Source organism: Bactrocera oleae, chromosome 3 (genome assembly GCF_042242935.1).
Source record: "Bactrocera oleae isolate idBacOlea1 chromosome 3, idBacOlea1, whole genome shotgun sequence".
Classification (NCBI taxonomy): domain Eukaryota; kingdom Metazoa; phylum Arthropoda; class Insecta; order Diptera; family Tephritidae; genus Bactrocera; species Bactrocera oleae.
Genome location: NC_091537.1, coordinates 63,147,065 through 63,174,367, shown reverse-complemented (window position 1 = coordinate 63,174,367; position 27,303 = coordinate 63,147,065). Strand labels below are relative to the sequence as shown.

Here is a 27,303-nt window from a genome sequence, read left to right as displayed (position 1 = left end):
GTATATCTGTCCATGATGAAATTGTAAACATACTGAATAATATGAAAAATTTACAGATTACATATTATGACATATTAAAAATGGCCAAAACGACACTTAGAAATCATATCATCTATTGTAAACCCCGATATATATAAATGATCCGCGTGACGAGCTGAGTCGTTTAGGCTTGTTCGTCTGTCTGTCTGTATATACGCGAATTAGTCCCTCAGTGTCTGAGTCATCGATCTGATTTTCTCCCCGTCCTTTTCTCTTCGTTTGTCAGTATCACCGATATCGGGCCAGCTGCCATACAAGCTGACCGATCAAAGTCAAGTTCTTGTATAAAAAACTTTTTTATTTGACAAGTTCGGCCAAATTATGATCTCTATGTTGGCGGCAGTAAATAGATAGAACTTCAAGTTTATTATCATTTATTAAAATATATTAAGACAGCATAAGTTTACATTTTAAGCTAAAAATATTGAATGAAGAACATGAGTTAAAGCGTTCTGAACATTCCCGCATCGAAAAGGGCTCGCACTTCCTCCACGTTTCCGGCTGATTGGCTTATCTAAAACAAAAATAGCGGCGTTTTAATATGTAAGCCTAAACGTACAGAATGGACTATTATCAAATGAATATACGAAAAATTGGACTTTTGTAGACATTTAAAAAAAAAGTTGGGAATTTTGCGTTTTTTTTTTGTTTTTTGCTATTAAAAAAATTTTGAGAATTTTTGATTGATAATAGTTCATTTCATGCGTTTACATGTGCTGAGTGTTCCCTACAAATTTCAACTATTCGGTCAAACCGTTTTTGAGATACGATGGAGGAAAGTTTGAAAAACACAGTTTTGAGAAAAACGCGTTTAAAGTTTCAAGTCCGTAACTTAGCGCTCCGAACAGCTTCTTTTCTAACTGCTGTATCTTTAAAACGATTTTGATTTATTTATAAGTTGTACCTCCTTTTAAATTTTATTTCTACTTCTTCAGGCTCGTGGGATGCATTTTGAGAGTCCTTGGTCCACATATCTACTGCTGTGATGTGTGTGGGGTGATATAATCTTATCTATGATATGTTGAACATCGCTGTTTATAATATGATTAATCATCGATCATTAAATCGAAATAAAACTTAACATTATTGCTATGTTTCTAATGCTGTAATTTTTCATGAATATGCATTGGTGGCATCATACGCATCCCACCGGTTGTTACTTTTTGGTACCTAATTCATAAATGTAGGAATATCGCAAAATTTTGGTGTGCAATTTATCAATCTATATATGTATTTGTTTTAGATGATCTCGTACCAAAACCTGTGGATGAAATTGTTGAAATCTGCTCAAAGTCGACAACTAGTTCGGAGGCATATAAGAGACAGAAAATTAATTCCAAGCTTCAGTTGCGCTTACGTTTAAATCAACAAATGGTAAATAGCAACAGCAACAAAAACAAGTGTTCTACTGAAACCACCAGCGATTTTCCAGTAAGTTCTCCTTCAAATCCCCGAAAACGGGCTGTTCTTCAAAAAACCACATTGTCCGGAGACGTTTTTGAGCGTAATCTGGCATTATTAACAACGCAAAAACCGCAAATGTCTTTGGACGAAAAGATTAACGCCTGGAAATGTGATATTGATTTCAGTGAGGTGGAAGATGTGGATAGTTTTGATGATATTTTCCGAGAACATGAGGAATTACAGCAAAGAGTTCTACAAAGCAAGAAAAATATGAATGACACTTTCAACAGTGCACATTATAATTTTAACGTATTTCGAAATGATATCCTGCCTAGGATTACTACAACGACTACTTTAATAGAAAAAGATGAAAAAACGAAACCTTCTGCTATTGGTACTTTTTCGGCACAACGTCGTATGCGAGCAGCTCTCGAATTTGAGTGCAAAAATCGTCAACATCAACATTTATTAAGAGGAAGGAATGCTACGCCTACATTTACATCCTCTTCTGAAAATGATTTACTTTTCTGTCTTACTTCCAAACAAAAATCCAACAGCAATCATCAAAAGCTACGCCCTAGAAGTTCGGAGCATGGAAATCAAGTTCTGAATGGAAAGTCTTCGTGTGATATTTTAGAATCAAAAGAGACCATTCGTCGTCATTCCAAAATGATAATAGGCGGATATCCATCGCATGTAGCCCGTCGATCTCGGCCATCTGCAGATGAGGAATCGGTTTTTAAGTTACGCCGCCTGAATAAAGAAATTGATAAATTTAATGGAGAGACTGAGACAAATTCTCGAGGTCTTATTCAAATGCGTTTGGATTTTGCAATACAAAATAAAAGTCAACAACTCTATGAAAAAAGGAGTCAATTGTTTAAAACGCCTACATTGCCACGAAAACAGCTGCCGCTACCCGTTCTCACCCAGTTACCGACGCCGAACTCAGCTGCCTTAAACGTATCTATATTAATGTCAAAGAATACACATAGCTTTAATCCTAGTAATACGGATAAAAACGCAGAATTTCCGCTTCACCAATCAGAAGACAATGAGTTACAAACAGAAATAATGACTACATCCCTACATGAAGCTGAGCAGTCCTATTCTACACTTTCCCCAACTTCCAAAAACCTTATATCCACCAGTACATGCCATCAACAACAAGAGTTTTGCAATTACTTGGGATTGACCGGCTTGTCCACTGCCAATGCAGTAGCAAATGCAGTAGCTGAATTGGCCAAGTGTAATTTAACAAGGCGTTCTTTGCGTGTACGCCGTTTGAAGCAACAGGAGAAAAGTGAAAATAACCAAAAAATCACAAATTCAAAAGACTTAACATTGGACGATGAGTATGTACAATTAACAATAGGCGAAAGGTTAAATGCAGCCGAAATTGTTGATAAGAAAGAATCTACTGTGAATCTCGGGATGTCAGCAGATTTATGGTAAGTGAAGTGTGGTTATTACTATATCAAAATGCAATGTCAATACACGAGTATATTTCCTTAACCACAAACTAATTCAACAAAATAGTTTAATTATTACGCCTTTTAAATTTTAAATATTAGTTAATCTCCTAATCGTTAGAAATTACTATAAACTAAACAAGGCTGGGAGACTAACATAAGTAACAGTAGTTTTATTGAACACGCTGTCAAATAACTGTTAAGTCTAGACCGATAAACAGTCTGCATTTGAACTAAACACAAATTCAGCAAAATGTTTTCACATTTACAGAAAGTACATTAAAATATGATATGATATACTGAAATACAACCGCCATGGTGCAGTAATTGGCTAATAACATAACTAATCGACTCAATCCTAGTTTTGTAAAAAAATTATGGGTTGCCTAAGTTTGGGTGTAACCAAACAGTTTATATTCTCGCAATTTTTGTCTGCACAATTTTAGATCAATATCTGAAAAATAGAGCCGGGTAGACGGACATGGTTAAATTCGTCACGCTCATCATTTACAAATTTAATCATAATATTGACCATTGCTTTTTACACATTTGTTAGTCTTTTGAAGCAAACCAATCAGACATCCGATTCTCGACCTATACTTGTATATACACTCAATGAAAAAAAAAACACTTACCGTTTTGGATCTATGGCAAGGGGCTGAATCATCCCGAAAATAAACTTTTTGGGTGTGTTCGAGCCTTCTTTTTAAAATTTCAATGTATATTTCGGCATTAACAGATCCTTTAAGAATAATAAGAAGTTGCTTTTTGGCTGGACGTCGCGCTCGTAATCCAAGATTATTCAAGACATTTTGCATAGAACGTGTTGTTATTTTTATCCCAGTAGTTTCGTAAAATATTGAATTGATTGTTCCAGCATGTTGAAAGCGATCAGTAATGCACATCCATTTAATTTGTCGTTCATGACAAGGTTTTACTTTTTTCGGACCCCCACTGCCCTTCTTTCGATTTAAAGAGTTAAATTTCGTATAATTTTTAATAATATTGCGCACACTCCAATCACTTATGTCCATTTCACGAGTTATTTAACGTTTGGATAATTTATTTTTATATAAAGCTATGCTTTCTTCTCTATTGACTACACCATGTCCAACTTTGCTTATTTTTACAATTGACTCAAAAGAAATTACCGCAAGTACTGAAATAAACACGTTGGGAAACTAATGGTTTCAGGAATACCGGTAAACCAATGTAGTCACATAATAAAAAAATCAAATCAGACAAATAGCGTATTTTGAGCGAATAGTAACAGTTTAAAAATGGAGTATTAGAAAATTTTTGACTGCGTGGTTTTTTTTTTCGCTGAGTGTATATACTTACACATAGCCAATAAAGTCTGCATTCACCCGACACTATTTTTTCAAGTGAAGTAAAAACACAATGTAAATAGGTAATTCAGTTCAAATTTTCTACATGTATTTCTTCTTTATATTTTTAAGTTCAAAATGCAAAAACAAAAATGTCTATTCCTATTTTCCTTTTTGTGATAACGGAATTTTAGTGTAAGGAGATGTAAACATCGGCACCATTAAGTCGGTGTTCAGCTTTAAAATTAGTTACAAAAGTATTAAAAATGATAAAGAAAAATTAAATTCAATATTTTGTTGGATACCCGCGTTGTTTTAAAACCTCGCTCAATCGATTTGGCATTGATCTTACCAACTTATCTGTTTCCTCAGCTGTAATCTTGGACCATTCTTTTTTCATAACACTTCGCAAAGCCTCTTTACTTGTTATTGTATGCTGATGAATTCTTTTTTCCAACAGATCCTATAAAAATCAAATTGTTTTTTAAAATGTTCAAATAACCCCATTTATCCATTGTGGATTCAATAAATTCAAGCTGACCCACACCACCAGCCGGCATGCAACCCCACACCATAATTCCGCCACCTCCGTGTTTAACTGTACCAACAAGATTTTGCTTTTCAAGGGCAGTTCCTGACTTGCGCCACACAATTTGTCGACTTTTTATGACAAAAATACAAAATTTACTTTCATCCGAAAATATTACTTGTCTCCAGAATTCCGGCGACTTATCTACTTTCGCCTGTTTACAAGTGAAATACTTGTATATGGTTTCTTTCGAGCAACTCTACCATGATATCCAGCTTTTCGTAAAATTTTTCTAGCAGTTTCGGCACAAATTGTTTTTTTAATGGTTATATTTACGTTTTCAATAATCTTTGTGTTAACTTTCGCCATATTTATTATTTTCCGTTCTTCCCGGGCTGATAATATTTTCGGACGGCCAGATCACGGTTTTGACGTTAAAATTCCGTTTTTTTTTTTAAATTGTTTACGACGCGCTGGACAGAAGAATACGTTCTTCCAATAGTTTGCCCAATTTTTCTGAAACTTTCGCCATCTTTCCACAACTTAATGATAATTTTTCTTTCCGACAGACTTATTTCTTTCCTTTGGTTTTCATTTTTTTTTTAATATTATTAAAACGCGTCACGAGCTCTTTAAACGACTAATTATATTAAAACACAATAGAATCTACGTAAAAAGAACGAAGAAATTCATGAGAAGTAATGGTATTTCCAATTCAAGCTAACTGAACGCAGACTTGATGGTGCCTAAAATCCCGTTATCACAAAAATTAAAATAGGAATATACATTTTTGTGTTTGCATTTTGAACTTAAGAATATAAAGAAGAAATACATGCAGAAAATTTGAACTGAATTACCTATTTACATTGAGTTTTTACTTCACTTGAAAAAATGTGTCGGGGGAACGGAGACTTTATTGGCTATGTGTATATATTTTATAGGATTTCCAAAGTTTCCTTCTGGGTGTTACAAACTTCGTGGAAAAGTTAATGTACTAATCAGGAGCCCAAGCAGTTTCTTCTCGGGTGTTTTCTCAGAAACCATCCCTGCATTCGCCTACTTGTAGCGGAGCCACCTCCTAGGGAAATCAGGAGAACATTCCAACACCACGTCGACGAACTGGAACAATATCCAAATTTCGGACACGGCCAAATTTCCGATAGGCACTAAACGGCATTCACAGTGGAATTATTAACACCCTTCTAGTGAATGGCGTACTTGGATTTCAAACATAACCAATTGCAGAACAAGAGCTCGAGTTGCCACGTGAAACAAGAGTGACCCTAGCGCAACTTCTGTTTGTTCTGGGTATTATAACAGTTGAAACTCCAACTTATCCAGAATATACCCTGACATACAATACCTATGTCCTGCATGCAATGAGTCCCAGCTAATCAACTCTTTGCATGCCAATGAAAAGACAGTTAACTCCCCTCTCCCTATGGTCCGAACTCATACAAAACAGCTTTTCCCCCTAAGCAGGGTCTGGATTATCGTTACAATGTCATTGAGATCTTAGGTAGTTTATTCTGATCACCTGGGGCTTATGTACGCGAATTTAAGCCTAAAACATTGTTAAATTACCAAAAGTAACCACCGATATAAAAAACTGATGGGTAGAAATTCGCTAAGCATTTATAATCAAAATGTTAGAAGTCTTAATACAAAAAGTTCGAAGTTCATATCTCATATATGAGGTCCTCTTCCCCCAAAAAAATTGCGTACAATTTGTAGTTGCCGTTTTTTAAATTCTTATTAATTTTTTTAAGAACAATACGCAAAATGATCAATGCTAGCAAATTGACTTGCGCTGTTGCCGTCTGATTCACTCAGCGGAAACTAATGGGATAACTGTCGTTTATTCACTCCTAGCTGACATTATATATCTTTCACATTGACCGATATTTTCGGTAAAAAGTCAACTATAGGCACTGGGGTCCACATATTCATTTAGACAATTTTTGGTCACAAGGTGGCCTACTTTAAACGCATTATTCACGCAAAGTTTTACCCCTATACAATCATTGTTTCTTGATTTGCATAGTGAAAGAATCAGATAGAATTGGAATGGTGTTATATGGGAAATAGACGTGGTTGTAATCCGATTTCGCCCATTTTCGCACTATAACATAGAATTGTGAGAAGAACGTTATGCACCGAATTTGGTTGAAATCGGTTAAGCAGATCCCAGTGCCGATTTCACGCATTTACACACTGTCGATAGAGGTGCTAAAAACATTTATTCTCAGTAAATTTTGTTATACTTTAGTGGTTTAGGAGATATACATATTAAACCTATTAGGGAGCGGGACCACGCCCACTTAAAAAAAAATTTAAACTGCAGATGACCCTCCCTTATGTGATCCTGTAAACCAAATAACAGTTTTGGAGCTTAGTTATGACAATTTATTTGTTTTTGATTATTATACTCTGTAGCAACAGGTTGCGAGAGTATAATAATGCTCACTGGCCGAACATTCGGCAAAAATTTGTTAGAATAACAAAAATCATTATAGTGCTTACTCATTGAATTACTACCGATGACAATTTTTTTTTTAATTTGTCTGTCCTTAGTAATATTTGTTTAGTATATGGATTTTTTTTGCGAAAAAACTTTAATATAAGTTACGGGATGGTTCTTCTTTTATGTATGATACATATAAACTATGACAACTCTGCCAATGTTGTTAAAAGTATATCAACCAAAAGAGAAGCTTTATTTTTAATTGATCTGACTGAGCGGGCCTTTTTGTTTAAAGTGAGATATCAAGGAAGGTCATCCTTCGTGCAATTGCAGCAGTTAGTAAATAATAAAAGAATAAAAAGCGGTAGACAAATTACTTCACCACAAGTGAACGCAGAGGTAAGTAAAAAAAGTTATCAGAAATTAGTTTTGCATTAGAAATAACTATATTATTTTCTTTAAAAGGTATGGGTAAAAAAATGACTTATCGGTTTAAAAAAATTTAAATTTTCGCATAGCTGAAGGAAAATTAGTACAGTTATTCTCAAGTAGTTGGAAAACTTCATTTGTCGAAATCATCTGTAGTAAATTTTGCAAAAATGGTTAGAAACAACGACTGACCGTAAAATTCTTCAAGAGGTTATGGAGAATAGAAACTCGGGATCTAAACCAATTTTGAAGAATCTAAATGACTCTGCATAACGGTATCATTTAGTGCACTACATCGTTGATTGTATGAAAATGGGCTAATTTACAGGCGACCAGAAAAGAAGCCAAAGTTAACATTAACAATGCGTCAGAAGCGATTTTATTGGGCCCAGTTGCATCAGGAATTCAGGAACTCCTACTGGAGAAAGATAATTCTTAAAATTTTATTTTATATAACAACATATAAAATATTTGTCAAAAAAATGTTTTCTATTTTATTTCATTACTTAAGTTATCTTGAGTGACAAATGTCGATTCGAAACAGATCCGAATCCAGAAAACTCGTTTGTATGAGACAAGGTGACCAACCAAATGTTCCAACTGATAAAATGATACCTAATTTATTATTCCAACTTTATTATTTTTTGTATATGAATTATCAAAGTCGTAATTTTTAAACTCGCCTATCGGTCATAATTCGATGAGTAAGCACTGTATAAGTACAAGTAGTACAAGTATATGGGAATTGGGGGTAGTATTGATGAGCTGAGTTTATTTAGCCATGCCCGTCTGTCTGTATATATACAAAATAGTCCCTCAGTTTTTAAATATCTTCACGAAATTCGGCATGGATTATTATTTAAGGCAATATAGATCGGAAGACTATAGCATATAGCTGCCATACAAACTAAACGATGGGAATTAAGTTCTTGTAAGGAGCCTTTGTATTTGTGAAGGGTATTATAGCTTCGGTGCAACCGAAGCTAACGTTTTTACTTGTTAAACTCTCGCAACCTGTTGCTACAGAGTATAATAGTTTTGTTCACCTAACGAATGTTTGTATCACCTAAAACTAATCGAGTTAGATATAGGGTTATATATATATAAACGATCAGGATGAATAGTCGAGTTGAGATCCGGGTGACTGTCTGTCCGTCCGTCCGTGCAAGCTTGTGTAAAAATTGAGATATCTTTATGAAACTTGGTAGACATGTTTCTTAGTATCGTGAGACCGTTGGTATTGCAGATGGGTGTAATCGGCAGATGGGTGTAATCGCCCACAAAACGCCATTAATCAAAAACAAATAAATTGCCATAACTAAGCTCCGTAATAAGATACAAGACTGTTGGTACACAGGATCACATTAGGGAGGGGCATCTGCAGTTAAACTTTTTTTTAAAATGGTCGTGGTCCCGCCCCTAATAGGTTTAATGTGCATATCGCCTAAACCGCTAATGCTATAAAAACAAAATTCACTGGAAGCAAATGTGAAAATAATTGAAATCGGGTGGCAACTCCGCCCACTCCCCATATAACGGTACTGTTAAAAACTACTTAAAGCGCTATAAATCAAGCACTAAACACGCCAGAGACATTAAATTTTATCTCTGGGATGGTATGAGATGACTTTATAGGAACCGCGTTCAAAATTAGACAGTGGGCGTGGCATCGCCAAACCCATATCTTGGGATCTGCTTAACCGATTTCAACCAAATTCAGTGCATAACGTTCTTTTCATATTTCTATGTTAAAGTGCGAAAATGGGCAAAATCGGACTACAACCACGCCTATTTCCGATATAACACATTTTCAATTCCAATGATTATACTAAATATGTGGACCCCAGTGCCTATAGTTGACCTTCTACCGAAAATATCAGTCAATCCACAAAGAAATTTCAAACGAGTATACCATTTGACTTTGCGAGAGTATAAAATGTTCGGTTACATCCGAACTTAGCCCTTCCTTACTTGTTTTGGTTTGATTTAAACAATTTTTGTTCAGAAGGTGGCATACTTTAAAATCATTATTCGTGCAAAGCTTTATCCCGAAATATTCTTTGGTGTTTGATTTGCAAACAGGAGAGTGAAAAAATCAGATGGAATTTAAAATTGTATTATATGGGAAGTAGGCGTGGTTGCACTGCCACATAGGAATGTCAAAATATTGTTATAACCGAGTTTGGTTTAAATCGGTCAAGCGGGTCCCGAGATATGTGATTTCACCTAAAAGTGGGTGGTGCAACGTAACGCCCATCGTACAATTTTCGCCACGGCTCCTATAAAGTCCTCTCATACCATCTAGGGAGTGAAATTTAATTTCTCTGGCATATTTAGTCATTAATTTATCGCGCTTTATCCCTTATGTTAGTAACCGGGTACCCACCGCGGTGTATTTGTGTGAATAACTTAAAAAAATTAAATATTTCATTTTAAGCTCTCAAATCGTCGTTTTTTAACTTAAAAGAAAGCTATTTGTGAGTTAATTTTTATACTCTCGCAACCTGTTGCTACAGAGTATAATAGTTTTGTTCACCTAACGGTTGTTTGTATCACCTAAAACTAATGGAGTTAGATATAGGGTTATATATATATAAATGATCAGGATGAAGAGACGAGTTGAAATCCGGGTGACTGCCTGTCCGTCCGTCCGTCCGTCCGTGCAAGCTCTAACTTGAGTAAAAATTGAGATATCTTTATGAAACTTGGTAGACATGTTTCTTGGTACCATGAGACGGTTGGTATTGCAGATGGGCGTAATCGGACCACTGCCACGCCCACAAAACGCCATTAATCAAAAACAAATAACTTGCCATAACTAAGCTCCGCAATAAGATACAAGACTGTTATTTGGTACACAGGATCACATTAGGGAGGGGTATCTGCAGTTAAAATTTTTTTAAAAAGTGGGCGTGGTCCCGCCTCTAATAGGTTTAATGTGCATATCTCCTAAACCGCTAATGCTAGAATAACAAAATTCACTTTAAGCAAATGTTTTTAGCACTTCTATTGATGGTGTGAAAATAGTTGAAATCGGGTGGCAACTCCGCCCACTCCCCATATAACGGTACTGTTAAAGACTACTAAAAGCGCGATAAATCAAGCACTAAACACGCCAGAGACATTAAATTTTATCTCTGAGATGGTATAAATTGGCTTTATAGGAACCGCGTTCAAAATTAGTCAGTGGGCGTGGCACAGCCCACTTTTAGGTGAAAACCCATATCTTGAGATCTGCTCAACCGAGTTCAACCAAATTCGGTGCATAACGTTCTTTTTATGTTTCTATGTCATAGTGCGAAAATGGGCGAAATCGGACTACAACCACGCTTACTTCCCATGTAACACCATTTTCAATTCCATCTGATTCTTTCACTTTCCACTATGCAAATCAGGTAACAATGATTATATCGGGGTAAAACTTTGCGTGAATAATGCAATTAAAGTATGCCACCTTGCGGCCAAAAATTGTCTAAATCGAACCAAAACTGTTCAAACCCCTAAGTACTAAATATGTGGACCCCAGTGCCTATAGTTGACCTTCTACCGAAAATATCAGTCAATCCACAAAGAAATCTCAAACGAGTATACCATTTGACTTTGCGAGAGTATAAAATGTTCGGTTACATCCGAACTTAGCCCTTCCTTACTTGTTTTATTTATTTTTTATTCTACGTTGTTATTTTTTTTTCTTTAAATTGTCACTGACTATTAATATTTGAAGAAAACAATTTTTTAGAAAATTTTTTTTTAATAAAATACACAAAATAATAATAATACTCAGATCGTGGTTGCTAAAAGACGTCGGTAAAGTTGGTTACTAACATAAGGGTTAAAGGAATTTGATTATTTTAGCTTCAATGGTTTGGAAGATATGTGCATTAAACCTTTTAGAGAGCGGGGACACGCCCATTTTTTTTTTAATTTTGCCCCTTGCTACTGCGATCCCCTATTCTAAATTACAGTTATATATCTTAATTTAGTGCTTAGTTATGACACTTTAAACTTTTTCTTTTAATGGCGTTTTGTTGGCGTGACAGTGGTCCGATTACCATCATTTACGAACTCGTCCTTACTTTTTTGCCAAGGAACACGTGTATCAAGTTTATATATATATATAGGTATATGTATATCTCAATATTTACAGTTACAGCTTGCACAGATATACATATTTATATATATATACATATGGTACATATATTTTAATACTCAGTAATATTTCGTAAACCCTTAACTTAATCGAAAAAATATGGAATAAATATGTTGATCTGTATGATATATTATATACCCGATGTGTGGAAAGTCGAAAGAGTGGTCCCCCTACTGAAACCTAGGAAACCCGCCGACCTAGGGGAGTCTTATCCGATCCGATCATATTCCTTTCTCCAGTAGTGAATACACTTGAGGCCTTGTTACTCCCGACTTCCACTCACCATATGAGTCTAGCACACCATCAACATCATCTGTTAAGTGCACCGCACCACCATTCAACTTAGCGTCATAAACGCCTAGATAGTTCGTGGCCTAAATCGAAAATCACACTGTCAGAGGACGATTCTTAATTATCGGTACTATATCGAGGTCAGTATTCTAAGTTAAGAAGTTTTAAACAGGAGATTCCGCAGGGTGGTGTCCTCTCCCCGCCCGTTTAACTTCCATATCTCGAAACTCGCGCAACCACCCGAGGGAATTTTTATCACCTCATATGCAGAGGACTGTACAATATTGACGTCAGGCAATGGGTTTGATGTCATGTGTTCAAAAGTCAGCGGTTATCTCATCTTTCTCGCTTCTTCTCTGAAAGGAGCCTAATACTCTTCTACACTAACTCAACAGAGATCATATTAACGACTTGACAAAGGAGCACAGACGGGATCCTAATATTAAAGTAGATGGCATTAAAATCCCAAACCCTAAAATTTTAAGTGGTACACTCGCGATTATTGCCAAAGTACAGATCAGAACAAAAGTGGCTAGCCGGCAGCACCTGAGGAAAAGACAAAGAAACGCTGTTGGCACGATTAAGTTTCAGACATACCAGGACATTACACTATGTAGAATAACAGGATGCCTCCCGATGTCTCCCGTTGAATACCTACATAGTGAGGCCTGCACGCTTTCGGTTAAAGTCATTCCTTGAATTCATCGACGACATAGAACTTTACAACCAGACTATGAACGCAACTAACTTCAGACAGAAGTTTAAAATAACCAACATAGATAAAAAGGAGACTAGGGAAAATGTATATTACTCGTAGACAAGGGTAATTTGATAAAAAAAATGTGTACAAGTACATTTGCTCAGTAAGTTTTGTCGAAGTCGAATACTGCTCTCAGTCCCTTTGTACAACTGTATATTTGTGTACATAAGCATATTTACCTGTACGAATAAAAAGATATTTACTTTGTACTTTCAGGGATAAACAGTCTCGGCCTCCAGCGAATCAAAAATGCTCTTATATCTTAGGAGAAGAGAATGGAAAAAATATTAAAGAACAAGAAAAGATCGTTTGTAATGTATCCTGCGAAGTTCCTAAAAAATGCGTAGAAGAGGATACTGTGCAGATACACAAAAAGCTGCTATGCCATTTGAAACGTAATACGACAAATTCAAATGGTACTTCAACATGTCCCCGCTCTTCGGTTAGTGATCTTATTTATGACTATGAGCTTAACAGCAATCCCACACCAAATGAATCACAAAAAAACAATAATATATTAGACACCGAATATAGACCTTCACCAACACAGAACAGTGCGTGTTCGTCATTTAAGAATACCTTGATTTCGAATAGTGTAGAACACCAGAATTCTATGAAACGACAGTTACATAACAAGTTCAAAAAATATTTAGAAGCCTCGCGTAAAATGAAGCCCAGTATTTACATTGTAGACACTTTACATAATCCTGAACCGCGGCAGGATTTACAACGCGAAAATAATCGAATGGTGGACGTAGAAGTAGAAACTTTTTCAGCTGAAACAAAAATACTAAATACTCAACTTTCAAATGACACAGAAGTTGTATGCATTGAAAAAAGTGATAAAAATATAAAAATAAATGGTATCGAATCATTGGATGCGCAGAAACAAGAATTGTCATTACTCTCAAAGCAAAAGAAAAAGGACCGCTTACGAAAATTATTGGCTGTCGCCACACCTTGGCATAAGATAAAAAATCATCGCCAACTTCGAAGCCGTAAAATATTGTTGGTAAAAAGAATAAAAACAGCACCTAATAAAATTCAAAAGGCTGCAAAACCAACTGTTAATATTGTAAAACCTGAGCATTGCAGTATAATTTCAACATCCAAAAGTGATATATCTAAAACAAAGAGTACCACATTGGAAAAAGGAAAGAATCAAGATTATAAAAAAAAATACAAACGCCTTCATAAAAGTAGGCTAACATATAAAAGCACACCATCTCCACCCGACACGTCTACTGAAAGTTCAGAATTGAAAAAATCAAATACAGGCATTTCATCGCCGATACAAAAAGTCCAAACTACATCGACAGGACGACGTCGACTTAGATCAAAATCGTTTGTAATGCTTTCATCAGTAGATTTAGCAAACAGCAGGATAGATAATACGAATATAAATCCCCCAATGTGCAACCTTGATCATGACACAGTTGTTGTTTCATCAACAACCAATAGTTATGACGAGGCGACGTTACTGAAATTAAATAAAATTGATAGTCCTAGTCAAATGTCACACGAGCCTAAATCGGATCATAATGATACGTCATATGTTATTCGAACCAAAGATAGTAGTACCCAAAGTGTTATTCCCTTGGGTATTCATTTCCTCAGTGCTCCCAGTCGTCAATTAAATAATCCTGTGAAAACTGTGAACGGTCCAATCGATTATATATATTATGAAATGGATGTGCTGATTATAATTCAAGAAAGGACCGTTAGCTTTTGGAAGTCTTTTAAACTCATTAACGTCTTAGCAAAATCACAAAATTGCGAAAAATATTCTCATCGAATAAGTAATGAAGATATGTACCGACCACCATATTCTTCAGCTACGGATGATACCTCACCTCAATGGCTGCCTCTAGGAGAGTGTCGACGCCTTTCTGCCGGTAAGATTATTATGATTAATTAAAATATAAATCTTGCGTTTGATAATAATTAAATATAATAATTAAAGACATCGAAATATTTCGGGGATATTTTTTTAATATTTTTCCTGGTGGTCTTTATATGAAAGAAGTAAGGAAGTTAAGTTCGGATGTAACCGAACATTTTATACTCTGGCAATTTGCAAGAATCAAAGCCGAGGAAATACCTTTGGGTGTTAGCAAAACTTTAATTTTAAGAATTCAACAATCAATAAAAATTATAACCACATGGTTCTCGGAATGACCAAAAATTAATTATGTTCGTTAACCAAAATTAAATGGTCACTACTGTCTGAGTGTTTGATGGGAGACGTCGAATTGTACGGAATGCAACGTTCTGACAAGTCTATAGCTTCTTTTGCTACGACATACTGCATACAAACGACCATACTGGTGCTGCTTAGTTTAAGACCGACCGGCCGATTGCCTTGGATGCACGTTGTTTTTCTTTTCCCCAGGTGCTGCCGACTAGCGGTTTGAGGACTTTGCTGCGGTGATGTACTTTGGCAATAATTGCAAAGAGAAAGAGTAGAGGCAGTTCAGTGGAACATCTTAATATCCAATAATAGCCATCGAATGCAATATTAAGGTCCAGTCTGAACTCTTTTGTCCAGTTCGTGAATAAGGTCGCTGTGGACTTAGAGTGCTAGTCTCCTTGCAGAGAAGAATCAAGAAAAACTGTTGAGATAGTTGTTTACTCTCGACCACATGTCATCTATCCCATTGCCCATCGTCAATATGGTACAATCACCAGAGTATGAGGTGATAGAAATATCCGCTGGTGGTTGGGGAGTTTCGAGGAGTAACAATTAAAATTAGTGGGGAGAGGACACCATACCTGTGAAATCACCTGTTTAAAACCTAAGGGCACTGAGTGCATCTGTTATCTGTAGTACTATTGTAGATACCTATAAAAATAAATGCTGTGGTGGTGCAGTGCACTACTAAAACCTAACCTTGTTTGCTAGTGGTTCGGATGGTGAGTAAATTTTGGGAGCAAGAAGGCCTCAAATGTCTTCAATACTGGGGAAATGAGAGGTATATTCCGATATTCCACATATCGACAACGATTGAGGGCGTAAGAATGGGTGAAGTGCTTTTAGCAAATTATGTGAAGTCGGGGAGTTTCCGATGGGAGATGGTTATGGGCGGTTGGTCTGATACAAGAGTTAGCATAGGTCGTCAAGTTATGCGCGTTAAAGTCGTATTGCACCAAATGGTTCTCATCATTAAGCAGCGCACTTAAATTCGGGTGATATCTTGTTGGGCGATAAATAAAATATTTCGAGACCGTCATCGCCTGACCGGATGGCTTTGCCCTCACATTTTATGGTAGTATCGTCATTGAGACGACGATATTGCACAGTGTTATGCAGTGTGAGGCCAAGGTTTCTACCATTATCTCACTCGCGATCTTATCAATACGCTTTCCTAGCTCAAAAATTTTATTATCTCTTCGATCCTACTCTGGAATCCGTTGTAGTTAAATTGTATAATTCTAGCTTGTGTCGATTGTCTAGTTGTAATCCTGGGCGTGAGGGAGTAGTATGCAGATGGTAGTTGTAGGTACTGCAGCACCCGCAGAGGCGGTTGTCACACCGTGTTGGTGTGGCGACGCAATTATAGGCTGGCGGTTGCAGTCTCTTGCACCGCTTAGCAACGTATGGCACCCTCCACTCACGTATAGTGCAGGTTAGAACACGTCGGTAAATTCCACCGAGCCCGGGCTGAACTTAATGCCCGAACGGGTCAGAAAGGATAAAAACAGCATCCAAGTATGACACTTTTAACTTCTACTTACCGATCCAGCCAGGGTTAGATTTCCGAAATAATATCCCAATTCCGGTATCGTAGAACCGGTTACGGTGGGAAGATATCTTACATATTGAACAATATATAAACTATAAAGCCAATCATAATTTCGAAAATCTTAATGTTAGGCATATGATATATATAATATAATTCAAAAATATACCTCATAGATTCACTTATGTACAGTGGGTCACAGCTTATTTGATACAGCAGCCGATATAAATTTCGAATCCCAATATTTTCTAAACTGAGAGGAATATTGAAAAAATTTAAACGCTTTATTATAGAGTATAGAATTTTATATATATGATGTACTTCATTTATTTAAAAAATATTTTATTTTCAAATATATGTATATAAAATTAAAATTACTGCTAAATTTCAGGTCACAGCTTATTTGATACAGTTCAATTCATTCCAAAATAACTTAAACAAATCACTTTCAATCTTAAATTCTTAATATTTTGTATGAAAGTCTTTCGCCTTAACAAGAGCCTGGATCCTGGTTGGCATTGATTGGACCAACTTTTGTGTGGTTTCTAGGGTAATTTTCTGCCATTCCTCTAGTAGCGCCTTTTTCAATAATATTTACTCTATAATATAGCGTTTAAATTTTTTCAATATTCCTTTCAATTTAGAAAATATTGAGATTCGAAATTTATATCGGCTGCTCTATCAAATAAGCTGTGATCCACTGTATATTTATAGCCTAAAGAGGGTATATTTATTTTGCCACGATGTTTGTAACAATTAAAAGGAAACGTTGGAGACTATAAAGTATAAACATATGTATATAAACTATCAGCGTGACGAGCTGAGTCGATTTAGGTAGATGGATATGAGTGCTGTCACCATGGGCTCAATTAACGCTGGATATGCCATTTTGATGCGCTGTCGTAGGACCTTATAATCTTGCTATTCCGTTTCATCGTTGCCCTCAAACCATTTGGTGGTCTCAATGAAACTACTTATATCCGTTATTCGTTTAGTGAACGAAGGTTTGGTGCCTGATGGGTTCCAAGTATTTTGTGCAGGATTTGTGATAGAGCTTGACATTCGCAAAGAAAGTGGAAGACCGTTTCCGTATTATCTTCTTGCTTGCAGCTGCGGCAACTATTATTATAAGGCAGGTCAATTTTTAGCGCATGCTCCTCAAAAGGCCAGTACCCCGTCAGAGTAAGTAAAAGTACGTCTGTAGTAGTAGTAGTCCTTTGATCTATTCCTGTAATTGGGCCATATTTGCTTTGTCATCCTGCAGCTTGTTGTTGTGATCCATTTGTTCTGCGCGATTTGCTCAAAATGCATATACAAGTAAAACTCTCTTTTGATAGTTCCTAGCGGGCGTAGTATTGGCTCAGCTTTGGATTTGTCTCTAGCTTTACCAACTCGTCTGCCGTTTGGAATCAATCTGTGGTGTCGACAAGGCGATCAATGTCGCCTGCCTGTCCGTGTATATGGTTGCTTTCTATATCTTCCCTTAGTTATTCAAAAGAACTTCACAGGCCTTCTCTATAGGATAGAGATAGAAGTATCGAGATCGTAGGAGTATACTCGCGCCCCTACTCCGCACTCTATTTTGGACCCGGCGGTATAGATAGAGGTACTATCCTCCTCCCCTACTATATCTCTTCTTCATTCACTTCTAAAGGGACTCCTCACCTGAAAGTGTTTATTAAAATCGAACCTTGGGAGGATATCGTCTGATTTGCTTATATTTAGTTGATTTGCGTAGGCGCTATGTCCGTAATATTTCCGTCTCCATCCTCCTTAATTCTAATAGCAGAGCTTGTTGCTAATTTCAGAGTTCACGCATCTATGGGTAGCTGATATAGGAGTATATTGAGCGCATCAGTCGGACAAGCCCCGGTAACCCCTACACGGGTTACTCTTTGTATTCCATTTAGTTTCCTGATATTATACTGTATCTTTATTGCAGGCAACCAAACTTGTGCTCTATACGTTAGAATTGGTCTAATGGTGCGCTGCATCATGTGTATGTATACGGCCGTCAATACATCCGCATGACTTACTTGGTTTAAGACCCCAGTTCCTGCTAAGTATTCTTTTGCAAGCGTTTGACCATATACGCTTTATTCAGTCATTTTCCGATGTTAATATTCCAATTCAGTTTGGTATCGATTTCAACCCCTAGGTATTTTATCGTGGTGGACAGAGGAATTGTTGTACCAATGAGTGAAGGAAGATTGACCGCGGTATTATATATAGCTTTTGCAAGGCTTTTTCCATAATCTGATCGTGGAAGGAAACATCCCTGATACCATAAACACTATGTCGTTTGCGTATGCTATTGCTTTCACTCCTCTTCCGTTGAGTTGAAGTAGTATCACATTCAGCATAAAAGCTGGAAAAGGACACATCCTCAGCTAACGTAGCTTGTTCGTGTCGCTGAACCATTTGATGGTATGATCCTTCTGTTCATAAACATGGACCGTGTTTATCTAGAAACCATGTCGACAATGCCGCCATGTGACAGAGAATCAGTTATCGTGATTATATCTATTATATACATTAATCACTTCGTGTAGGCCAGTTTCGGTTGATCGACCCTTTATGTATGCACTTGATAAGGTATCCTCCAGGATTGCTCTTAGGTGTTTGTCCATTAGCTTTTCTAGAACTTTCAGCATAAAGGAGGTGAGGATTATAGGTTTAAAATCTTTTGCGTTAGCGTGTGTACTTCTACCCGGTTTTGATAGGAACACCACTTTGACTCTTTTCTAGCCTTGGAACCATTGGTTCCCTTGGCTTCTGTATCGTTATGGGAATAATTCCATCCGGGCCTGTCACTTTAAATATGAAGAAGATGTTTATAGCATATATATATTGCTTACTATGCGGTCCTCGCAAGTAGTTCCGGTTGTACCTCCACTGCGGTTCTCTGGTTACCAGGGAAGTGCGTTTTCATGAGTTCCTCAAGGAGTTCTCCTGCGGAGAACGTCTACGCACCGTCCTTCGTCTTTAAATATTGATATTCCTTGGAAAATAATTTATTCAATCTTGCGGATTCTTCGCAGCTTTATATTGATATGCAGAAAGATTGCCATGAGTCCGCTTTTGCTTTCCTGACTGCTTTTTTGCATTGCTTCAATATGTTTTTATAAGGTTGCCAAACTTTGGTTCTATAACTTTCGCTGAAGGCTTTTATCAAGTGAGCTCTGAGGTTCCTAAGGTCAACGTTCCATAAAGGAGGCGATTTCCTCTTTTTGAGAACCGTTAATGGTGTAGATTGGTTGAAAGAGGTAAAGACTTTTTCTAACTCTTCCACCTCTTCATTTAATTCTTGAACAGTATTGATTTTATTCTGATATTTGCTTTTACTAAGCTTTTTGTTGCTATCTTAGTAAATTTATCACATGCTGTTCTTCTTTGGTTTCGATATTGGAGGGGAATATTGGATTTCTCGCGAATGTTGAAGAATATCCAGTAGTGCTCCGACATGGATGGTTCCTCGGACACTCTCCAGTCATCAATGACCAGGCTATTTGTTTCTGTCGACAGCGTTAGGTCCAAAACTTCCTCCCAACCTGAAAAATTTACCGAGCTTGGGAAAATGAAAGTTGGCTTGTCGCCCCTATTACAAATTCTTAAATTGCTATTTAGTATATAATTGTAAGAGCGACTCACCCCTGGTGTTTGTGTTGGGGCTTCAAAATATGGTGTGTCTCGCGTTGGCGTCACACCCTATTAGAATGTCCTCCTTGCTGTTCTCCTCTGTTAATCTTAATAGAGATGCTGGTGGCACGCCCCGTCGTGGGCCATGTATGAGGAAACCAGAAAGAAGTTACCTCTATCTTTTTCAACCTTAACCACTGTGGCATCTGCAGTGCTAAAAGTTGTATTACAGAACTGCAAAATTACGTACTTTAAGCTTTTTAAGGAAGAGCCAAGTTCGGGTGTAACCGAACATTTTATACTCTGGCGATTCCAATTTCAATCATATCAGCGCTAAACTACATTATTTTACAAAGTATGGATTCAGTTTGAGTGCAGTATTTATACATCATCTTTGTGCACGTCATAAAACATTGCAAAATGATGCGTTATATAATTTGACACCGGCGACAAACTCGACTACTACAATTTAACTGCAACGGACTCCAGAGTAAGATCGAGGAGATAGTTGCATTCATGGTACGGGAACGCGCATCGATAGCTGTGGTCCAAGAAACCAAGATAAACAGCCGCTCTAATCTTCTGAGTCGTGCAGGTTTCAACGTTATACGTAAGGATCGCAAGCTAGATAATTTTGGAGGCCTATCTATTATACTATACAACACCGTGCAATATATCCTCTTATCGATAGCGACATCGACCGCGAGGATACTACCCTTGAATGTTAAGGTATAGCTATCCAGTCAGGCGATATCGACCTCGAAATATTCAATGTAAATATCCCCCCTGCCCCCCGTTTGGTACTTGGCGACTTAACGCGCACTACGAACTATCGTAGGGGGATGGAGCTGGCGGAACAGACAGACGATTCGACATTCGACTCAAAGAAATGTGTTTATATATTTTTTGATGATAATGTTGGAACTACTATTGCTATTGCTATTTGGCCCTTTGATCATGCATAGCTGATATCGATGCCCCTCTCATATAAGAGGATTGCCAGATTCGCTGTAGAACTTTTCGAGTGCTGTAGATTAATCTGCACACATCTAAGCTTCTGGGGCAATTTGCTGCTCTCTTATTTCAACATTAGCAGCTGTCTGGCGTCTTCGACCTCTTCCGTGTCGTTTTCGTTAGCCGCTTTGTCGACTTGGAAGATTTTCAGCCTGGTCTTGCGGATACCGAAGCTGGTTTTGTTGTCAGCTTTCGATAGAGCCCCTATCGACAGCTGCCAGACGTCTATACCAACTATAGCCTTGTTCTGCAGCTTGACGCACCGCAGAAGCTTTTCCTCCTCTAGAGGGGGCAGTCAAATGCGAGCCCGAAACCTCCCTGGGATATCCTTAGCGAGTATAAGCCTCAGTGTGAGGCTTTCATAGCCGTCGCTAGTTTTAGCCGCTCTTCGCACTTGATGACGCTGTAGCCCCTAATGGTTTCCGAAGAGTCAAACTCAGGATGGGGGCCCGCTGGATTGTCGAGCACATAGCTTCACACTAGACTCGACAATATGGCGTCGATCTCTCCTGTATGGTGCTCGGTGAGGAGGAGTTCCCGTCAATGAAAGCCACCTGCAGGTTGTCTCTGACCACATCACTGAAATGCCTTGTTGTTGTGTTGTTCTGCTCTTGTTTGGGTTTAGGCAGAGTTACCGTCGCTTCATTTTGAGAGCCATTCCATTTTTGGCAACTTACCTACCTACTGGTTTCGATGGGAGGTTCTGTTTGTTTCCTTTTCAGGAAACTTTCATATTCCTCCACTTTATTCTTTCGGCTCTTAATTTTCTCTTCATCAACTGAGGTGCCTGCAGCTGGATCCTTGGCAATCTGACCTAGTATAAAGACTGCCCTCTGGTACCGGCTTTTTCTCACTTGATTCAAGAATTCCTTTTTTTTTCTTTGCTCTTTTAGTAGTCAGTGTACTTTGGTTGGTGCTCATGTCTCCTTTTAGGTGGATGGTTTGTTGGTTGTGTTTGGGGTATTTTGTTTGGTACCTGATGTGTGTGCTGCTGTCTCCACCGGCTTACTATAATTGGTACATCCCGGAGCACTCTGAATCGGTTTCTGGGTGGAGGCAAGGAGGGTGTATTCGTCGGAATCCGTTATAGGTCCTATATTCTGTTGTCGATGTCTTTGTCCTTGTCGCTGATCGTCAAGGTGTTTGTAGTTGTTGTTTTTGTTATTTAAGCTCATTTCTTCCTACGAGAAGGCTTTAAGTACGTCCGACCTCGCCCGGGCATCGGAGGGGGCCGTTCGTGATCAGTTATTCGATTACACCCCACTTACCATTTAGTCATCAGCACATCGACACCTTGGCTTAGGGTGGTGTTGGTGCGGTTGTCCTCCCACTTCCACAATAGGAGATGAGAAAAAAGGTTTATTCATCCATTTCCTCTTGTTGGAATTATGAGGTATCCCTCTTAGTTCGTAACAGGAATGTGCGCTTCCATTTGGATTGCGCGCATTACTATTATTACGATTAAACTCAAGTCCTTGTATGGAACACTTTTTTATTTAGTAATTTTATTTGATAATTACAAGTATATTATATCAAATAAGGCTCAACCGAACTGGCTAAATTTAATGTATTAAGTTAATGTGGAAAACGTCAACCAGAGAATGGGAATTCAATATATTAGATATGAGGCTTAGACCAAGATTTAGACCAATTTTATTCATATTTAAGCGCTAAAACACATAATTTAATTTCAGTCAGGTGGAAAGTCACTATTAGGGTAAAATGGGGGTAGAGGTTTGGACTGATTGCATTAACTTTTGGCATTGCGCAGGTATAGGTTAGGTTAGGTTAGGTTAGCGGGTCGATCCTAAGAAGGATCACACTTGGACAGCTTAAACGCCGGTCCGTTGTGGTACCCAAAACTCCTATGAGCCGGATCAATAGACCCTTACATGTCGACAAAGCGCTTTGTGCCTATGACAAACTTGTTGAGATGGCCAATATCTGTTTCGAGATGTTTCAATCTCAACCTAGCAAAAGCCGGACAATGGAGGAGAAAGTGCCGGGATGTTTCCACTTCACCCTCCTCCATACAGCTTTGACAACTGCCATCGGGTAGTATTCTAAGCCGCACCGCATGAGTTCCCATTGGACAGTGCCCAGTGAGAACTCCTACCATCGCGGCGAGGTGAACTTTGTTCAAGGCGAGAAGATCCCCCGACCTCCTGCGATCCACTCTCGGCCAGAAGGATCGCGCAGGAGCTGGTCGACGACCAGCGTCTGCTGAGCTCCTGCGAGGTCCATTGGTCCAGAGCGAGAATGCAAGACGTTAGTGGAGAACCAACTCGATCCCATTCCGATGTGAGCGGGGCAAGGGTACCCCCCCTGGCCAGCTCATCGGCCTTGCAATTCCCAGCGATTCCGCTGTGACCAGGCACCCAAACGAGCCTGAAATTGAAGTAGCCTGATGCTAATTCTAGCGAGGACAGACACTCCTTGACTAGCTTTGAATGCGCGGTTCGCGCACTCAGGGCTTGTATTGCCGCTCTGCTGTCGGAGTGAATGCTCACCTTTCTAAACGAAGCTACACTACGTAACAGTACTTCTACCGCCACCTTGATCGCGGCCACTTCCGCCTGAAAAACGCTACAGTCGTCCGGTAGCCTGAAGCAAAGATTGACGGAGAGCTCTTTACAGAAAACCCCCCAACTTTCCCTCCTAGCTTCGACCCATCCGTGAAAAAACTCACCGCAGTGATCCAAATTTTCAGGAATGCAGGTGAAGGAGGAGAGAATCGCGGCGTGTCCTTGTTCGGACCTCTTCACGCAGGTATACTCACGAATACATTTTCATGCAATTTTAAAAATATTTAACTCTCACACTGACTGACATATTCGGCATATGGACAGCTGGGGTGATACGTAAACCGAAATATCGTACATATTGACCGCTTACTCGTATACGATATAAAGTCACCCAGAAATTTAAAATTCTTATATTAGGTATAAGATCGCTAATGGTAGTATTGATCCAATTTTATCCACTTTTGGTATTACGACATATCATCAACAGATAAAGATGATCTCTGAGTTTCATTAAGATACCTACAAGTATATTAATAAATATTGTGACGAACATGGATGATAGAACAAAATCGAACCGACGATAAATTGCCAGAAGCAACTAGACAGCGAATTCGTAGTTGCCAGAATGTTCTAGAGGCGAAGTTTTATTAAAAATGTACTATATAAGGGCTGCCAGATTGGGCTGCACGGACAGTTCTAGTTAAAGTGTTGTCATGTTAAGAGCAATTGAGACATACGCAAAAAGTTGTAAGCTCGAATAACGAGCAATAAGTGTTAAGTTGTTGGAATTAAAAATAAAGATAAGTGTATAGCCATTATATTGGGACTTTTATTTAACAATCCAGTGATCGAACTCAAGAGTGAGTTATAGGTAGACGATTTATCGAGAAATCCGTTACAATATATAAGATGTAAATTCAACCGGAGGTTTGAAAATTCTTATTTTAGTTATATGGGAACAGTATTCACTCACAAGGACATACGGCTATCATAAAAAAAGTATCCCCGAATTTCAATAATATATCGCAAAGTTTGACCGATAGGCCCTAGGGTCCACATATTTGGCATTTATCTAGCAGCTCAAAAAGTTGTGGTCCGATTTGACCAATTTTTCGTCATAAGATAGCATATCTTAAAAGCAAATTTTAATTTCTATATGCTTTTTGGTTCTTGATTTGTGTAAGCATATCTTAAAAGCAAATTTTAATTTCTATATGCTTTTTGGTTCTTGATTTGTGTACAGTAAAGGGAAAGAATCCGATTAAATTTTAAATTGTGTTATATGGAAAGTGGGTATGGTTGTGGTTTGATTATAATGCTACGTACCGATTTGGGTGAAATTGGTCTAGTAGTTTGTGAGATATGGGCTTTTAGCTTTTCCTGGATTTCAACTCATCCTAATCATTTATATATATGTAACCCTATATCTATATCAATTAGTTTTAGGTGATACAAATAATCGTTAGGCGAACAAAACTATTATACTCTGCAGCAGTATGTTACCACACAATAAAGATGGGGTGTTAAACATACATATGTATGTATGTTAAATTAGTTTCACATAACGAAATATTCAGGAATTAGGCCCATGGAGAACTATTAAGGAGAACAAATGCAATTGTTTATATAAGTTTTGGCACACTGCCATGACATATACTTTGCTGGTAAAAATTTTTCAGCTCTCTATTCTTGCAGGGATATCATATATATTCTTAAGTATTAGTGTATACACATTTGCACATGTATAAATAGTATTTCTATGATAATGATATATGGGGTTCTTTTTATTCATAAAGATATGGAGATTTCAACATCATACACAAATCGGATTTGCATACACAACTCTATACCCATTTACGTTGAAATGCGTTGCCGAGAGATACCGCATGAGAGACGTGATTGCAGCCTTCTTTCAATGTACATTAATATATACTATTTCAATGAAGAAGATATGGTCGCTAAAACACACTCAATTCAACTTGATGCCGTACAGGGGTACAATTTTTATTCTATTCATTTTATCAAAAATATTTCATGTTCATAATTTAAACTATGTTTACAGTTTGCCTGCCGATGTCGTGTACACCACAATAACTGATTCCCGATACTTTATTATGTCTTGGCCACAGCAAAATATATTGGGCAAACCACGATCGGGTCTCTGCAAATATTCATTAACACCAAATCTCGATACCTTGGCAAGCATACGTGACTTCAAGGATATTAAATATTGTGTTCGTTATCTAGAATGTACCACAGGTATAGTTTTTTTTTTTCTTACCACGTACTTTATTTAAAATATATGTTTATATATGCATAGATGATAAACTACTTGGCTTCGGAGATACACAACTAACGATATGGGACCATCGTAGTGGTGATGTTTTAATGAACTATGACTTTAATATGAAGTTGGGTCAAAACTTAGGTTCTATTTATTATCCTAGTCTAGAAATCGGTCAAAACAGTGTGCTGTTATTATTTCAATATAAAAAAAATATAAGCGAGAAGGAATATAAGGCAACAGAAGTTATATTTATTGGTTGTAGTGTATCACACACAAATCCGTCACATCGAGTTCTGCGACGACTGCAAACACCTAGCATAGCTTTTGATGAATTAGAAAACGCAATTAACACTGGCGATTATATTGTAATAACTGCAAAAAATGACGAGGAAATTTGGATAAATAGCTCGGATGCTACAACGATAACAAAAGTACCGCCTCAATCTACTAGGCGATTTTATGCTCGGGGAAAATCACAAATAATAGAATTAACATGTAAAACTCTTACAGTGGACTCGTTTTCAAATCATGTATTAAAGTTAGCAGCGAATCCAGCTGTTAAAGAAACAAAGTGTAATAAGGAGGAGTAATATGGTGATATATGTAAAATATTTGGGACACCTTTTTTAAGGTGAAATAAACTGTAATTAAATTTCTATGTTTAACTCAGATTGCAGTTTAATTTTAAATTGCAGTCATCTAAAATTTCAAGTTCACAAAAGTAATAATTTTCTCCGCAGCCAAGCTGTATTTACAAGTAAATAAAATGTTACCGAAAATCGTAAATTGTGGAAAAAATATACGAAATTCATTAAAATATTTTAGTATTTAATACAATATTTGTTTTCTCAATATCAAAAGTTTGTTAGCATTTCAGGAAAAAGAAACGAATAAAGATTCTTTTAATGTTGGGGGCATTACATACATTTTATATGCTTTTTCAAATATTTTTCATATATGTATGTATATGTTACATATGTTTATAAATTAGCAAATATATATTATTTATATAAATATAATCGATGAACTTTAGTAATTTTCGAAATGTCAAGATCTAAAAATTTGATAATTTAGTTTATTGATTGGCGGAAGCGAAAAAAAATAAGAATAAACAAATAATTTAATTCATTTCTGGTGAAAAATAAGTTTCTTGAAAATCACTTTAAATGAACTATTTTTGAGAGCTTAGATTACCGGACTAAGACGTAAAAATAATGTAAAGATTTTTTACT

The 27,303-nt window shown here is 37.3% G+C and overlaps 1 protein-coding gene and 1 long non-coding RNA gene across 4 annotated transcripts in view; one reads left to right on the top strand and one right to left on the bottom strand.

Annotated features, from left to right (window-relative positions):
• LOC106620721 (uncharacterized) overlaps nucleotides 1–26,890 on the top strand; it is a 37,922-nt gene extending 11,032 nt beyond the window's left edge. For 2 of the 3 annotated variants that reach the window (XM_014239306.3, XM_036373940.2), the window contains 5 exons: nucleotides 1,283–2,894; nucleotides 13,083–14,761; nucleotides 25,581–25,779; nucleotides 25,847–26,043; nucleotides 26,105–26,890. In XM_014239306.3, the coding sequence (XP_014094781.2) occupies nucleotides 1,283–2,894; nucleotides 13,083–14,761; nucleotides 25,581–25,779; nucleotides 25,847–26,043; nucleotides 26,105–26,661 (4,244 nt within the window). In that variant the 3' untranslated portion in view covers nucleotides 26,662–26,890. Of the gene's footprint in view, nucleotides 1–974; nucleotides 1,223–1,282; nucleotides 2,895–13,082; nucleotides 14,762–25,580; nucleotides 25,780–25,846; nucleotides 26,044–26,104 lie in introns of all 3 variants that reach the window. The other variant, XM_070106731.1, reaches the window with a different exon arrangement.
• On the bottom strand, nucleotides 397–4,256 carry LOC106620723 (uncharacterized). Its single transcript, XR_011395416.1, has 2 exons — nucleotides 3,551–4,256; nucleotides 397–553 (listed from the first exon to the last, which is right to left on the bottom strand). It is a non-coding gene; the product is annotated as an uncharacterized lncRNA (long non-coding RNA).
• Nucleotides 26,891–27,303: the final 413 nt, after the last annotated feature.